Below are 18274 nucleotides of genomic sequence, written 5' to 3' on the forward strand. Positions count from 1 at the left end.
ATGGGAGAGAGAAAGAGAAAAGAACTAACGAAACAGCTCACATCTAAGAAAAAAATAATTTCCTTACCCGAACTGTAATGCTGTTGTTTACTGTACTGTTAAAATTCCCTTTATAAAGCCAGCCAGACTTGAAAACCCCTGTCCCTGCTCCTCCACCACCTCCTTTTGAAGATGAATGGGATGTTGTGTCCTGTGTGAAACACAGCGTTAATATTCCACCCAGTTCTTTTTTCTGTGAATCGAAGACCTCAGGGCACACAGAGGCTGTGAACATGAGCAGCGAAACCTGGGCTTGGGCATCCCCGCCTTGGGTTGGCTGCTCCTGTGTGGTGCTGGGATCGTGGGCAATCCCGGGGCTGCCTCCCCCACAAACTCAGGGATTTATCCCAGGCAGCCCGTGCTGCCTCCCTCTTAAACCTGGGAATTTACACCAGTCTTTTACCTGGGTTAAAGGGTGCGAGTGTGCCCTATATACCCCAGGTTCGGAATCATGAGTATGCTCGGCCTGCACGCATTGTGGGATTCCTAGAGCCCAGAAAAACGAGTCCCAGCCTTCAGAGATCCGTGCTGCAGGGAGTGTGTGGGTGTGCGATGGAGCTCTGAAGCAGCCATTGCCGATTATCTGGGGGCGGGGGAGGTAGGTCCATCCCTACCTTCCCCCCACCCTCCCCGCCCCCCCCATTATGGTCAAGAGAATGACCTTAACACACTATGACAGACACCTACGTTCTTTTAACAAACATAACCTCTGGATGCCTCTTAAGTATAGATCTTTCTTCTGCTGAACAGACAATGATAAAAGATATTTGTTTGCATCAAAGCAGAAAATTATTTAATGAAAATGGTGTAAGAAATGGTGCTAACAGCACTGAGGGAAATTGTGGAATATACTTACTTCATCCTTATCAATGTCTTCATGATCTATTTCAAAGGAATGGGAAGGGAGTTTTTCCGGTTTATATTCATTCCTGTGGAGGAAAATGTAGATTAATTTTCACCTTCATAATGTATAATAGAGTATTCATCTAAGATCCTTGCTAGTGCAACTCTTACTTTTGCATATCTGAAAATACATTGTATGTCACTGCTTGTCATCTTCCATAACCATAATTGGTGGACAGTTATAGTTTGCTCCCAAAAGGTGTAAATAAAATGCAGATCTTGCCTCCAAAAGTAACTGAACACATTGGGCATATAACACTAGCTCTATTCGGACATTATTTTAAAATAACACCTGACTGTACATGAGTACAACCATGCCACAGAGCACTGGAAGTCCCACCCAGTGTGTCACATACCCTGCTTGCCATGCTTCTCACGGTTATGGCAGCATTTTTCTGAAGAGGCAAACGCTGTAACCATGATAGTGGGTAGGGATGTGCGAACAGGTTTGGAAAATAACCTGTTCAACATCAAACCAGTTCAGTTCAATGGCCTGATATCAGACTGAACCACCCTGGTTTGGTCCAATACTGAGCCAAAACCACCACCACCCCGGCCTGTTCAGGGGGTTAGCCAATCTAAATAATAATATATATATTTTAATAAAACCACAGAAATAGAACTTGCTGCTGCTGCTCCGGGGGCTTCTCTGAGGTAATGGGGCGATGTCTCCAGAAGTTCCCCCTCCCAGCAAAGGCCTCCATTATATTCCAAATTGCTTGGTTCGGGTGGTCTTCAGTAGGTGTGTGCACAAAACCAGCTGGCCTGGTACCGTACAGGCAAGTTAGGTTTTGCCCCCCCCCAACCATCCCCCTTGGGTTCGATTCGGGGGGGTTGTGTATCAGTTAAACATTTGTTAGTACTCACCCCTCTGAGGTGCTTCTCCAAGACCATGGGGGGGGCATGGAGGTTCCCCTCCCCCGCTGGCCTTTCCCCCTCATGGTGGCCATTTTGGAGGCCACTGCACATGCGTAATGGACCTCTGTGACAGGGGAGAGGCCTGGAATGGTCCGAAGAATGTCCTAGCTAGGCCCAAGACCGCCCAAACCAGGAACAGGCCCAAGACCGCCCAAACCAGGTGATTTGGAATATAATAGAGCCCGGCAGGGGGAGGGGGAATTTCTGGATACACCCCCCATCACCTCGGAGAAGCCCCTGGAGCGGTGGTTGTAAGGTCTATTTCTGTTTAAATTGTTTTTAATTGTGTTTTTAAAGACTTGCAACCCCCCTGAACCCGAACTGAACCAGGGGGGTTCGAGGTGCACAAAACCGAACATGCCTGGTACAGTCTCAAACCAAACTGTGCAACCTGGTTTTATGCACACCCCTAATAGCGAGTGCTTCCATGGTCAGCAGCCTGGGGTGATGCAAGCTGCTGATCATGGTTTTGGTGTATGTCTGTTCAGATGAATGCCACCATAACCGTGAAGAGCATGGCGAGAGGGGTGAGTGACATGCTGGGTTGGGACTTCCAGACCTGCTTTGGGCACTGTAATTATGTAAAGGTAAAGTGTGCTGTCAAGTTGATTTCAACTCCTGGCGCCCACAGAGCCTTATGGGTTTCTTTTGGTAGAATACAGGAGGTGTTTACCATTGCCTCCTCCGCACAGTATGAGATTATGCCTTTCAGCATCTTCCTATATCGCTGTTGCCCGATATAGTCCCAGCAGGGATTCGAACCGGCAACCTTCTGCTTGTTAGTCAAGCATTTCCCCACTGCACCATTAGGTGGCTGCATATTATGTACAGCGCCTTAATTATACTGTCCAAATAGGGCTACTGTAATGATCTTATACCACATTCAGCTTTATAACTTTGCCATCCTTGTTTTTGTTGTTGTTGTTGAAAAACAATTTCAACCCCCTTGTTTACCTCCACCTGCCTACTACATATTTTTTTATACTGGGCTGTGGTACATCTGGAACATTCCAATCTATATTTGACACTATTTATGTATATCTTGGAATACTGCACTAGAGCTGGACTTGGTTCATGGAGCAACTTTCATTATAGGAATGGTCCTGAGAATAACTAAATGGGTGTTCAGGTCACAGTGCATCCATTTATTTAAAATTTCTGTGCTTCCTCCTAGCACTCCTGCAAGCTATCACGGTGGCTTACAACCATTAAAAGTATAAAATACAATACAAAATTTAAAAGGCCCTCAAATAACCCAAACACAGCCAGTCAAACATCAGCAATCTTCTGAATTGGTAACTATAAATAAAATGTGTAGACTATTGCTTATAAGGGGGGGAAAATAAAAGACTTGTGCATTCTTTTCTGGCTCAATGTTTTTAAAAGCCCCAAGATATCAATCATGCTTAATGTTTTGCACATTACAATTGTAATTCCTGTTTTTGATTGGATTATTTCATCATTATGTCAGATTTTTCTTTAAAAAACAAAACTTGGCCACTGGGCCAGGTTTAATTTTGAAAATCCTTAAAGCTAATAGTGCCTCATTATTAATATTAATAATCTTTTTAAAAATTAAAAAAAGCCTTGTTAAAAAAAGAGGTACTTGGCTACTCATGGATGATCTATACAAGTTTCTAAATACATAGGATGAGTCATATTTCACTACTTCCCTGATATGTTACTTCTCAGTTTACAGGACAGAGTGACAGGAATGAATTGGGCCCCTTAAGACTAAACCAGGAATTATGTCTGCACATTATCTGATCATTTCCCCACTTCCTCAAAGACACTTTTTCCCCCCAGAAAAGGAGAAGTTCCCCAACTACTGTATTGAAAAATGATTCTGACTGCAGCTGACTCTTCTACCAATCTATACGCTCTGAAAGTGTGTGAAACAACTAGTTAGCACAATATGCCTTGAGGGATGGAAACAATTGAATCTTCTCAGTGCAGTGCTTCAAGGTTTCCATCATGCCAGCTGTGTTAAAACAACTGCCCCATTCTGATTGATGTGGTTCATAATACAACATTCCAAGGTAAGGTTTTGATTAGCAATGAAAAATTAAAGTTTTCTGGGCTATATTTGAGCCCAATAAAGTCGCACATGCTGAAAAATAGCTTGCTGCAAGGAAGACACTCTTCTCCTGGGTAAACCTTCTTTAAAAAAAATTATAACAAGGGGAAAAACTTATTTTAAAGATCAGTTTTCTCACTAAACCAATATACTTCTGCAGTATAATAGAAGCTCTGTAATGATTCCTCTGCTGCACAACTGTTCTCTTCCAGCTGTTGTTGGACTACAATGATCAACATCCCTGACTACTGGCCTCTATGACTGGGGATGATAGGAGCTGTAGTCCCACAGCAGCCAGGAAGCCAAAGTTGTGCAGACCTGCTCTACACAGAGGCTGTCCTCACATCCAAATGCAGGGTCAGCTGGAGGGAAGGCAAGATCCTACCTTTCTGACCTCAGATGACCAGAGTCTCCTTTTGGCTCGGCAGCTCATGCACCCACACAAACACTGCAATGGCATTCTCCAGAGCTAAAATTGGGAGCTGGGGCCTCTAGCTATTCCACAATGCATAATGCAAGCAGTGGAGAGGCAGCCCTCGGTACTGCAGCAGCTCTGCACTGCCTGGCACTGCAAGCCAGAGGACTCTATGCTCAACCTGCCCACCGCCTTCCCTGGAGCAGTGAAAACCATGATGGTGGCGCTGGCAACCAAAAGCCAGCACTGAGCCATTTTTGGAAGGGCAGTATAGAAACTGAATATAGAAATCAAAATCAAATAAATAAAAGGAAAAGGTAGGACAACTCTCTTCTTGTCCTACCTCACTTTTAACCTGGGTAGCGGATCTGGGCTATCCCGATTCAGAGTTCTGGATCAAGAGGACTCCTGCTGCCCCAGATGACCACAGGTTCCTGGGATAACCTCAATCCTACCCAAGTATCTGTGGTCATGAGAACAGGCTCACAATGTTATATATGGCACACTAGATTAGACACAAAATGGCCAGTTTAGACACAACCTTCCCACCTTCCAACCTCGTGCTTGGGATAGAGAGGATTGGAGGGACATTGAAGGGGAAATGGCTGCTCAGCAGATACGAATCCATCCCCATGATTTCTGTGACTGACACCACTGTTTTCTTGCTTTCTGTTGCCAATACTCCATTGTGGCACTGTCACTTTCTACCCAGAAGACACCCAAGTCAATGCACAACTCATTAAAAAGCATTAAAACAATGAAAACAGCCAACACAACACAAAACTGCTCAATTCAGTCTGATATTTTGCATTTCTAATTAACTCAATTTTGGAAATTAAGGCAAAGAAAAGACCCTACAACATGGAAAGAATGAGGATTGCATGAATACATTTATCAAACAAACAAACAAACAAACAAACAAACAAACAAAACATGTTCATGTTCACACCAAAGTCACACACAAAATGATTTACTTTGTAAGAGTGACAATATTTACAGTCATGGGAAGACCAAGTTATATGAGCATGAAAATTTAAAAAAGCTAAAGACTCTACAATATCCCTTTGTCTCTAGGATTAACACATAGTTTGTTGATTATAAGACCCATGAACGACAGAGGTACTGTGGAGCAGTGTTCTCTCTATTTTTTCCCTTCATCTGTGTGTGGAATGAGTTTTGTTCTGGGCGGCAGTATCAAGGCAGTATATGCGCATGTGAATTCAGAGTGGGAACTTCCTAATTCAACCTGAGAAAGATCAAAAATTAACTGAGTGGACATCAGAAAATGTGTGAGCATGTGCACATGTGCATTCCTCAGAGGGAACACTGCTATGGAGGGTTTACAGTGCATGACTCTGGCATCCTTCAGATGTAAAGCGGAACCAATGGACCCATGGTTCCACCCCACCCTCTCCCTGTTCTCCCATCTGCATTTGTACATTCCAGAGAGCTGTCTCTGCAGATAGGTGGGAGAGCTGGCTGTGCAGGCTTCCTTCTTGACAGAAGGACAGCCCACAAAGCCATTGGGGTAGAGGTAGGGAGAGGAAAGCTGGTCTTGTGGTAGCAAGCATGACATGTCCCCTTAGCTAAGCAGGGTCTCCCCTAGTTGTATATGAATGGGAAACTAGAAACTTGAGCACTGTAAGATATTCCCCTCAGGGGATGGAGCCGCTCTGGGAAGAGCAGAAGGTTTCAAGATCCCTCCCTGGCATCTCCAAGATAGGGATGAGAGAGATTCCTGCCTGCAACCTTGGAGAAGCCGCTGCCAGTCAGTGAAGACAATACTGAGCTGGATAGACCAATGGTCTGATTCAGTATATGGCAGCTTCCTATGTTCCTATGATCTTCCTCCCTCAACTCAGGTTCCATGGGGCCAAAACTGAGGTGCCAGTTGAAACTGGAAGTTGAAAGTGGCCAAACTCCACTCTGAACTAAAGGTTCAGAGTGGAGTTCATGGAGGGAAACTGTGGCTCCCATTTCGCCTTTAAATCCAGTTTCTCGAAATCGGGTGTGCAGCTATGGAAACCGGAGGCGAAGGAACCTCTGGTGTCCTATTACGTCCGAATTTGGCCATATGTATAGCATTTGATGAAAACCAGAAGTTACCACTGCCACAAGATGAAACGTACCATACATTATTCTTAAGTCAATTTGTTTTGAAGATTGATTCTAGTTACTTTATATAATTGTAATGACTCAAATGTGGATGGAGTGATTTGAATGTTCTAGAATCTTTTTTGGATACCTGATATAATGTTGTCTAGTTTAGTTTACAAGAGGTCATAAGTAGGGATTTGCCCGGAACCGTTCCAGGGGTGGTGGTGGTGGTGTTCCCTTTGGGGCAGGGGAGGGTGCATTTCCCCCTCCCGCCGCATTTCCCCCGCCGGCACTCCATTGTATCAAAGCCCCTTAGGGCGGCAGCATACCTCCCTGCCGCCCTGTTGCCGTCCTCGGCCAGAAGTACCGGATGCATGCGCGCCCGTTGTGTGCACCTGTCTGTTGTGCATATGCACACACAAGATGGGTGCATGCCCGCCCAGTACTTCCGGCCACTTCCGGCTGAGGACGGCAACGGGGCGGCAGTGCTGTCGCCCCGAGGGGCTTTAATACAACAGAGCGCCAGTGGGGGAAACGCGGCGGGAGGAGTAAGTGCACTTTCCCCCGCTCTTAACGGAACACCCCCGCCGCCTTGGAAAGCCGAAATGGCCCCGGTGGCTGAAACCCTCTATAATGGCCTCCGAAACGTTTTGGGCACATCCTTAGTCATAAGAATGTGTGGAAAATGGAAAATACAAACTACAGGTTTGTTTGTTTATTTACCAAGTCTGTGTCCTGCCCTTCCTCACTGGAGCTCAATACAGCATCAGAATTTGATGATGAAAGAGAACATGCATATACCAGCTTACCCATTCACTTCTTTGTTGTAAAAATCCACGCATAATCTGGTCGTATGCATAGAACTCACCCCCACTGAAGTGGGGAGCAGAGACCTTTGCACAGATGGGAACCCAATGGTTGTTTCTAAGCTACTTCATTTTACAGATGGATCCAAACAACTTTCCATAAATATTTTTAAATCAAAAATATAGATCTCTTCAAATCTAAGTGTCAGAAGACTAGAGAAACTTTATACTTGGTCTAACTGAAGATATGACCCCTAAATTGCTACTGAGAAGAAAAACACTGGAGAAACAACAAAACAGGCAACCATGAAACAAACAATTTCTCCCCCTCCAAATCCCTTTTCCCAAAAGACTTATTTATTTATTTTATTTAACATATTTGTATACCTCCCAAAACACAAGTCTCTGGGCAGTTTACAACAAAACAATAAAAACAACAAATAAAACGGTTAAAACATTACAACAATTTAAAATTTAAAATGTTACAACTATTAAAAATAATAAAACTGTTAAAACAGCATATTATTATTATTATTAATAATTTGATTTCTATACCGCCCTTCCAAAAATGGCTCAGGGTGAACAAATGTGTCTTGACTGCCTTTTAAAAAGTTGTAGGAGATGGGGAGGCTCTTATTTCAGCAGGGAGAGTGTTCCAAAGCCTATGGGCAGCAACGGAGAAGGCCCCGTCCTCCACTTTGAGTGGAATGCAAATTAATGTTTTACTACTGGCTGGCTGCCCCAGCTTCTACACACACTCCTCTTCATGCTCACAAAAGAAGCAGAGGAGCTGCACTCTCTCAGGCTGTGGTGCTTTGGAAGGGCTGCCAAAAGATGTCTTTATCAGGCGGTATAGAAATGTGTGTGTGTGTGTGTGTGTGTGTGTGTGTGTGTGTGAGAGAGAGAGAGAGAGAGAGAGAGAGAGAGAGAGAGAGAGAGGAGGTGGCCAGTAGCAGGAGTGAGTGAGTGAGTGAGTGGGGGGAGGGACATGCACAGCTGGGGCGGGGGGATGACAACAGGCTGCTTCTGTTCTAGCTATGCCTCTGCTTGCAGAATCATGACATGCCTAAAGCCACCTAATAAATTATGGAAAATGAGATTTTCACCAAGGACTTCCCAGCTCATTGCTTACATTCTTAGCCACTAATGTTCCACTTTGGCTATGTGATTCACTGCCCAGTCTATCAAGCGCTGCTGTTGCTCAACTGCCATTCATTCCACTGGAGATTCATTGAAATAAGATGCATTTGTTATAACTAACATGAATGATAGCTACAGCTGTTTTGCATGCCTGTGCCCGCAAAAAACTTGCCAGAATTGGAGGGAAATTCTTCATAAATGATCTAGAAGTTGGGGTAAGCAGTGAGGTGGCCAAATTTGCAGGTGATACCAAACTCTTTCGGGTAGTGAAATCCAAAATATATGTGAGGAGCTCCAAAAGGATCGCTTCAAACTGGGTGAGTGGGCGACAAAATGGCAAATATGGTTCAATGTTGGCAAGTGCAAAATGATAAACATTGGGACGAAAAACCCCAACTTCAAGTATACACTGTTGGGATATGAGCTGTAGGTGACTGACCAGGAGAGGGATCTTGGGGTCGTGGTGGACAGCTTGTTGAAAGTGTCGAGTCAATGTGCGGCAGCTGTGAAAAACACCAATTCCATGCTAGGGATCATTAGGAAGGGGACTGAAAACAAAACGGCTAATATGATAATGCCCTTATACAAAATGATGCTGAGGCCACACTTGGAGTACTATGTACAGTTCTGGTCACCACATCTAAAAAAGGACATTGTAGAACTGGAAAAGTTGCAGAAGAGGGCAACCACGATGATCAGGGGCCTAGAGCACCTTCCTTATGAGGCAAGACTACAACACTTGGGGCTTTTTAGTTTAGAAAAAAGATGACTGCAGGAAGACAAGATAGATGTCTAGAAAATCATACATGGTGTGGAGAAAGTGCATAGAGAGAATTTTCTCTCTCACACACATAACACTAGAACCAAGGGTCATCCCATGAAACTGACTACCAGGAAATTTAGGACCAGCAAACAGAAGTACTTTTTCACACAACACATAATCAACTTGCAGAATTCTCTGCCACGAGATGTGGTGACAGCCAACAACCTGGATGGCTTTAAGAGGGGTTTGGATAACTTCATGGAGGAGAGATCTATCAATGGCTACTAGTTGGAGGGCTATAGGCCCAGGATGCCTCTGAATACCAGTTGCAGAAGAGTAACAAAGGAGAGAGGGCATGCCCTCAACTCCTGCCTGTAGGCTCCCAGTGGCATCTGGTGGGCCACTGTGTGAAACAGGATGCTGGACTAGATGGGCCTTGGACTTGATCCGGCAGGGCTGTTCTTATGTTCTTACATACATGCATAATAATTAAAAAATAAAGTCCAACAAAAATATAGAATTTCTTACCGCGGTAAATGTCTAAAGTCTCCTGAGTATTGTTCATATTTGTAGTCCACAACATGCCACTGGGAATTGTAATATTTACATGCCTAAAAAAATCAGGTAGAAAAAGTAACTGCAATTAGTTTGATTCAGTAGGGAAAAATGCAATCTAACATGGAGAATCCATGCACAGAAACAAGATTCCATATGCAAATCCCCCTTGTAGGTGCAATCCCAACTGTGTAAAAGCATGGAGAACAAATATACCTAGCACACACAATGCTCCCAGATCCCACTTCCAGATACTTGGTATTATAATCTCTGATGCATCTATAATCAGTTGGCAGTGGGGTAGGAGTAGGGTGGAGAGGAAGAAAACTGCCTAAAGGCACCAACGTTTTCTCCTTTCCACTAGGTGATTTATTCTATTGGAAATAATGCTCTAGTCACTTGAAATGGGGAAATCCCTGTGCACAGTCTACTGCTGAACATAAGGACCTCCAGATCTGTGCAGGATAAAACAAAGAAACATTCAATGATTGCAAACCTAAATTCAGTTGTTCATATTTTGGAACCAATGACATCAACAGACTGAACCATGAGTAAGGGGTCGAGAGTGGCTACAAAGAGAAGCATGAGGAGAGGCGTAGAACATGTCTTTTGGTTTCTCTTTCTGAACATCCATTCAGTCCCCTCCTCAAAATCATATAGAAAACTATTCTTTATACTCCTCTGAACCTAAATTTACCATACTTACAAGGTTAGGTTTTTCTGCTATTGTTACATTTACAACAGCTCATCTTTCCTTCCCTTCCTAATATTCCTTATGGTACAATCTACATTCCAGTGAAGCCAGTGGCAAACCTCCAATTGAAGTAATGATCCCACCCCTAATGCCTTTAGTTATCATAGCTCAACTGTCATGGTTTTCTCCAAAGCAGAACTATCCATTTCCCTCTCTACCTTACCACAGATCATAGTTTTCAAACTCAAAAGTTGGATTTGTTGCTCATCTTGGATTTTTTTTTTTTAATACAAAGAGGTGCCTTTCAAAATCTAAGTACTCATACCTTTGTTCAGAATCCCTCTTATGTTCAAAGGAGGCATTCTTGAAGTCAAGAATAATGGAATGGCACACATTTTGTACTTTATTCTTATTCCATTAAAAATTAAGCAGTTTGTAAGTTACACTCAGTTAATGTTGTCACACCTAGATTCAGTGGGCAACATGCACACTAATGCTTTCTTTATGCAGCCCAAGCAATCTTACATGTTTGTGTGGGGGGTGGGTGGGATTTTTTTGTTAATCTCCCCTTTACCCAGAAGTGCTCTGTATAACCTGTAATTATGCCTCTGAGGGCTGTGAGACTCTCAGGCACATAATTGATAATTGTGGGTTGCACAGAACACTTCCAGGTGAAGGGGAGATTGGCAAAAATTGATTTTGCCCCATGCAAGCATCTGTTCTTCAGAAGTGGGCGTGCAGCTGTTGAATGTGTGTTTTTGGGGGGCTGATATATGCCCAGTTAGCAGGGACATGCTAGTGTGGTACATTTAAGAGTGTGCCTGGCTTGCACCTGGGAGACCAGGGTTCCAGTCTTACCACATGCACAGAAGCACTGAATGGCCTTAGATGAGTCTCAGCTTTGGTTTTCCACTTGCAAAACTTAATAACAGGAGTTTCCTATACAGTTGGTGAACAAAATAAAGGCCCCAAAATAGCATGTATATTATAAGTAGCACATCGATCATTAAATTACTAAATGGCAAAACCCCGAGAATATAATTATTCCACACCAGTGATGGCACTTTGTATCCACATGAGATACTGCAATGAGAAGCAGGATTAGGAACTTGCATGCAGATTAACAGGTGGACAAGCACATTTCTGTCTCTATATTTCTGTGGTTACGGTTTATAAGAAGTAAGCCCGGTGAACATCTGGCCTATAGTAAGTGTATATTTGATTAACAGCAGTGTGTATACTGTAATATATGAGCCAGTGAAAAAGCTTGTTGTGTCAGTTAGATCAAGGACAGCATAGATCCCACACTTCATTCAGCCTCTTGCTGGCACATGCACAAAAAAGGCATTCTGAAAGGGTCCGTTTTCTTCTTTTTCTTTGGTATCTGTATTACCAGTCATTATATGCTGAAAAGATGCAATAGTTATACATACAGTGGGGGATCAACAGTTAATTCTTAATAGTGTGTCTTATTCACTAGTGGATTTAGATGCAGAGCTGACACATACAAACTAATCACAGTTCTTAGCCCTAAAGAATTAACATAAAAGGTCTGTATCTTTTCACAGAGATTAATACATCTAATGTAACCGTAACAAACAGTGTATTCAAATGATATTAAGAGCCTGGCTTAAATTTCCAGAGCAATTTATATGAACAGTTCTATAGCTGCTGGACAATATTCTGCCATCGATGTGCTCATACTGATGGCGCCTCGAAATGGTGCACAAAATGTTCCAGAAGCTGCTTCCTGCCAGCCCACCCAGCTATAAACTGGGCAGAACATTACAAATCCTAGAAATGGAAAAATAAAATTTTCTTATGTTGTTTGGCCCTCTTATGGACATTGTTAAAAGCTCGCAGAAGAAATTGTGATCATTATTATGCCAGAGCCATCATGTGAGTCATTATGCCAGTATCAGAGAACAGGAATTAAAAGGGCTTGATGATATTCTGACTTGTTTTCTCCTATTGTCATTATGGCATATATTAGCCAGGAAGGACAGCAAAAGGAAAGGAATCTATAAGACCCCTTTGAGGAAAGCTAGAAATATTCCTCGAATGAATTTAGATCCAGATACCTTTCTTGCCAATAAACAAGAGAAAGGGCATTACAGTAAGTGCTTGGGCCCTAATCGTGCATAAAATGATAATAATTTAAAAAAAAACATAGAATCAAGGTGTGTGGGGGGCATTCATTTGCATGAATCTCCTTCTATTATTTCACTTTAAAAGGAGCTTAGACAGATTAATGGAGGACAGGTCTATCAATGGCTACTAGTCTGGTGGCTGTGGGCCATCTCCAGCCTCAGAGGCATTATGCCTCCCAATACCAGTTGCAGGGGAGCAACAGCAGGAAAAAGGACATGCACATACCTCTTGCCTGTGGGCTCCCCAGAGGCATCTGGTGGGCCACTGTGTGAAACAGGATGCTGGACTAGATGGTCCTCGTGCCTGATCCAGCAGGGCTGTTCTTATACATTCTTATGTACTCTGCCCAGGAAGCTGTTCTGCAGCTTTCTTCTATTTTTATGTATTATCAGTTTCCTTGCCTTAACTAGAATACCCACGATATCCCATGCTTAGCCTGGCTAGAACTAACACAATCAATTGATAAGTAGCAGCAATATGATTTTGACTTGCACTGCAGAGTTACATTTGTAAAAGAGAAAACATAAATGAAGCAGAAGAACATTCCTGACAAGCACTGGAGCTCCACCTTGTATAGTTTATAGCTTACATTTATAGTTTACACATTAGGTTCTCCCATGGCCTAGAGTAATGATCCCCATGCAGAGTTTATTCAGTGAAAGATGCCAGGTATAAATAATAAGAAAAACACTGGATAGTCGTTTTAGTAGGTGTTAAAGATCTATTGGGGATGTCTCCTACATCTCATATATCAATTTTAATAGCATTAATCCATTAAGCAGCTCACCATTAGGTGGTGGTGTGATATTTTTCATCCCATGTAAAGTAGATTGTTTTAAAAACCTGTTTAAAGAGTCACATTTCCCTGGAAGAGCAAGAATGCTCTCCCATTGGCGGAGGTGATTATGACATCAGTGCTGCTCAACCTCCCTGCATCCTTCTGATATGTGTGGGAGGACTGACTGAGTTGTGTGGTCTTGTTTTGCACCAATTTCTGAAAATGACTGAAAAGGGATTTGTAAAAAGCAAATTCAGGAAATCTGTGTCATTTGTAGATTCCTGCATGATTGAAAGTTTCTTCGCTGGCAATGAAGATTACATTAGTGTGGAGATGAGGGGAGTGAAGACCAAAAGGTTGGTATTACAGCTGGTTCTATAACTAATAAAACAAAGGGAGCAACTGTGTGAAGAAAGGGGGGGTCAGTGCCTGTTTCCTGCCCTTTGTGCATGCGTGTGTATGTGTGTGTGTGTTTGCCCTAGAAACAGCAAGAGAGGACTTTCTGTCCGGGCTGGTGAAATCTGCCCCTCTCCCCCAGGGAAGGTGAAATTTATTTATTTATTTAAAATATTTACATACTGCTCAAAACTTGCATCTCTGGGTGGTTTACAATAAAACACAATTTAAAACAAAATTAAAACATTAAAACAATTTAAAATTTAAAACAATTTCACATTCAATGAGTCTAATTGAAAGCCTGGGCGAACAAATGTCTTAACCACCTTTTAAAAAATTATCAGAGATGGGGAGGCTCTGATTTCAATAGAGAGCACATTCCAAAGCCTTGGGGCAGCAATGGAAAAGACACATCCCTGAGTAACCACTGGATGAGTTGGTGGCAAAAGCAAATGGACCTTCCTAGATGATCTCAAAAAGTGGTGGAGCTCATAACAAAGAAGGCATTCTCTTAAATACCCTGGGCCTATGCTGATTAGGGCTTTATAGGTTATAAACAGCACTTTGTATTTTGCCTGGAAACATACTGGTAGTCAGTGCCGTTCTTTCAGTATAGATGTAATATTGTCTCTTTGAGATTACGTTTGAGATGGCCGCATTCTGCACCAGTTGAAGTTTTTGGACTACATACAAAGATAGACCCACATAGAGCGCATTACAGTAACCAGGTCTGGAGGTTACCAGCATATGCACTAACGTTTTGAGGTAGTTTATCTCGCGAAACAGACACAGCTGGCATATCAGCCGAAGCTGATAAAAAGTTCCTCCGGCCACTGTCTCAACTTCAGACACCAGAGGGAGGTTGGATCCAGACACACTCCCAGACTGAGTATCTGTTCCTTCTGGAGGAATGTAATCCCATCCAGGACAGGAGGATCAAAGTTGTCTCCTGAGTTCCGACCCTGCACAATAAGTACCTCCATCTTATTTGGATTCAGTCTCAGTCTGTTATTTCTCATCCAGTCCATCACCGCCTCCAGGAGGGCATTTAGGGTGTTTATGCCCTATCCTGATGATGTTGACATAGATAAATAGATCTGGGTGTCATCGGCATACTGATAGTATCCTGCACCAAATCCACCGATAATCTCGCCCAGCAGTTTCATGTTGATGTTAAAAAGCCTTGGAGACAGTATGGAGCCTTGTGGGACTCCATACCAGAGATCTTGAAGAGCAACAGTCTCCAAGTGACACCATCTGAAATCTGCCCAAGAAGTAGGAGTGGAACCACTGCAAAGCAGTGCCTCCCACTCCCAACCCCTTCAGACACTCCAAAAGAATACCATGGTCAATGGTATCAAAAGGCACTGAGAGATCCAAAAGAACCAACAGAATGCCTTGGTATTCAAATGACCTTTATATTTGCTGATGGTCAAAGAATATCCTCATTGTTAACACTGTTAGTTCTTAATTACAGCCTCAGCAGGGGAAAGAAAAGTCTGGATGCTACTAAATACTTTCTGCTGAGGTCTTCTTTTAGTTACTATATATAGACTTGGAAAGAAAAAGAAAGTAGAACATGTGCTTTACTATTTAAGGGGGGGGGGGGAACCAGTTAAAGCTGTTATCCTGACACAGTTCCATTAACCAAATTCCCACTGAAATAATAATTCCATCTCCCTGCATTTACCATTGTACAGTGACTTTCACACTCTTTTTTTTTTTTTTGCTCCACAGATGGGTTTGGCCTCAGTTATATCTTGCCAGTTTGCAATAATTTCCAGATAGGAACATGTCACTCTGAAATTCCTTCCCATTTCAGTGAAGGCAGGAGAGCCAGCATTGGCCTTGCTACTGTATTGAGTATCAAGTGGCACTCCCCACTTTTCTTTGAAGCCAACAACTAGAAACAGGATACATTTTTATAGTGGGTGTCTGCTAAGTCAGGGAAATAGCTAATCAATAGTTTCCACAGTTATATAAAAAGTGACGTGGAACCTGCTTCCCTGGTTCTAATCATATTTGGGCCACTAATCTTGAGCTTGTTCTGCAACAGTTTGACAGAGGCCCACATGATCTGCAACACCAGCATTCCCGACTAGCTGGCACTGCTGTGCACATGGAAGCCGGCCCTGGCAGTGTTGCACAGGAGTGCAGTTGTGCCATTACTTAGAACTGCGCACCTGCACTTCTACAGAGCAACTTACATTGTTTCCAGTCTAAGTAGTACTGGGTAACTGTGGGTGCACTGTCTCAGTTAGTTATGCAACTGTGCTCTTCCACAAAACTGACAACACTTCCTGGGCTGGCTTCCACATGCGCAGCAGCACCAAACAATCATAAATACCAGCATTACTTTGTGGGCCAGATCCCCCACGTCCCAAGAGTTCTAAATTGGCTCATAATGTTTTGGTGCATGGACATTTTTCAGTGCCACTGTGGGAACAGGCACATTGCCATAGCTTCACTGTGCATCAAAACTTCTGGCACCCTGCTTGCTAGTACATGGAGACATTAGAGCTCCAGTGGCATCAGTTGCTGTTAGCCGTCTCCCAAGAGCATGTTACAGAAGGCCATATTCTCCATTTCCCCTACCAATCTTCCTCCCCACATGGAAGTAGAGCCTAATGTTGCTAAGTGACAGTGTGGATTCCTGGTAGAAAAGAGGGTGCAAGGTTGACTTTGATTGGACCTGGGACTGGGAAACTACCCCTTCCCAATGCACAAATAGGGATACTAAAGCTGGACTAAAATGCAGCTATCAGAAAGGGTAATTTCTTATTGATATAGGGTTAAACTAACCAACTAAGTTCTGAACATGCACCAACAGGCACTACCTGCCTTCTCAACCTGGTCTAGCAACCACACAAGCACAAAAATGTGGTATCCATTTCCTTCCCTTTTTAGCTTACTTTCCAGTAGGCTTATGAGATCACCCGGCATTCTGTGTGTCTGTCCATGTGTCCATCTGTGTGTCCGTGTGTGTGGCCTACCCCTATCAACTTTGCAATGCCTGGACCAATATGAACCAAATTGAGTACAGTTGTAGGGATGCGTAAACTTTTGAGTCGCATGTGGGCTAACTTGTGAACTGCCTAACTGATTTGAACCAAATTTGCTACACCTATAGGGACACATAGGGACACCTCCACGGCATTGTTTGTGATGATATCCACTCCAGTTCAAGATGATGGTCACGTGAACATTTGAGGTGCAAGAGATCTAACTTGTGGACCTCAGTTTGAACCAAATATAGTCCAGTTATAGAGACAGTAAAAGGAAAGTAGGCTGATTAGTTCTTACTAGAACAACTTGTTATTAATTACAAATGAAATGAGTTTCAGAGTAAGAATATTCAAATTACAATAATGATGACTATTACATGAAGTAAAAAATGGTACCGTGGGCACATCATATTTCCAAACATTGACTGGCTTCCATCCAGAGTAATGGAGCAAGGATGCAATGGGAGCTGCATCTTCACAGCCAGAGGCTTTGCCTCTGCCACTCTACCTGTGCATGTCCACCCATGAGCTGGGCCCACAAATTTTGGGCATTGGTACCATCTCAGGGGATGAATTCTCAGAGTGGGTTTTGGCAACATCTACTCTCTATAGATGGAAAATAAGTGATAGCATTCCTGCACCTGCTGCTTTCTATGTCTTATCACCTCTATTTTTATCTTTACCCTCAAACAATTAAGGTAAAATTGCAGTCATTTCTGCACAAAGCAAAGAGTTAGGGTAAGGGTTAGGTTAAGAATAAACAAATTGTTGTACTCTCCATGGACTAAAATTTAAAGAACATTCATATCAATTTTCATTTCTTAAATTTTATAGTAGTTTAGGCACTTTTAAAACTTTAAAATCCTTTAAAGTATCTTTTCAAATTTGACAGCTGCTAGCCCAATGGTCAGGACAATTAAAGCATAACACAATGAAAGCTGAAAGTATTGCAATGCTGTCACCTATTTTCCACTTCTAGACGTGCAGAACTTGCCAAAAATCACAATGAGCATTTGCCCCCTAAGATGGGACTGGCCATCTCAGCTGGCTCATATACTACATGAGGCGGGGTCATGATCTTGGGCAATCTTTCCTGCGTTTGGTCAGGCAGCCCTCAGAGACATAGTTTCAGAAGGCACAAGGCACTTCCACAGGTATAAAAGCACCCAAAATTACTCTCCCCCGCCCTGCACACACAAGTGCAATGTCAGTGGGGAAGTCTACAGCTCCGAGTGTGTGCTCTGTTGCTCTGGATGTCAGACATTGTTAGCATCACAAACAAAAATTGAACAGGAGCTCCCAGATGAAAGGAAAGGGCAAATACAGGCATGTGGGGCTGCTTTAGACATAACAGGAAACCATAGTTTCTCACTAGAAAAAAAGTCTTGGAGAAGTGTAGGCTCACAGGCTCCCTCCAGTTGCCCTCTGCTCGTGCTGCTGGGAATCCTTTAAATGACTCCAGTCCTCTTCAGACATTATGAGCACTGTGGGTGCTCACATTTACAAGGGCAAAAGCGGGGAGGAAGTCCCACTGCCC

The 18274-nt window shown here is 43.1% G+C and overlaps 1 protein-coding gene across 14 annotated transcripts in view; it reads right to left on the bottom strand.

Annotated features, from left to right (window-relative positions):
* The window catches only part of DOCK10 (dedicator of cytokinesis 10), a 296882-nt gene that overhangs the window by 125884 nt on the left and 152724 nt on the right, over positions 1–18274 (bottom strand). For 13 of the 14 annotated variants that reach the window (XM_053308598.1, XM_053308611.1, XM_053308600.1 and 10 more), the window contains exons 4-6: positions 9687–9769; positions 896–968; positions 68–190 (exon numbers count right to left, since the gene is read on the bottom strand). In XM_053308598.1, the coding sequence (XP_053164573.1) occupies positions 68–190; positions 896–968; positions 9687–9769 (279 nt within the window). Of the gene's footprint in view, positions 1–67; positions 191–895; positions 969–9686; positions 9770–13345; positions 13381–18274 lie in introns of those variants that run through there. The other variant, XM_053308610.1, reaches the window with a different exon arrangement.

This window comes from Hemicordylus capensis, chromosome 3, assembly GCF_027244095.1.
Source record: "Hemicordylus capensis ecotype Gifberg chromosome 3, rHemCap1.1.pri, whole genome shotgun sequence".
Lineage (NCBI taxonomy): Eukaryota > Metazoa > Chordata > Lepidosauria > Squamata > Cordylidae > Hemicordylus > Hemicordylus capensis.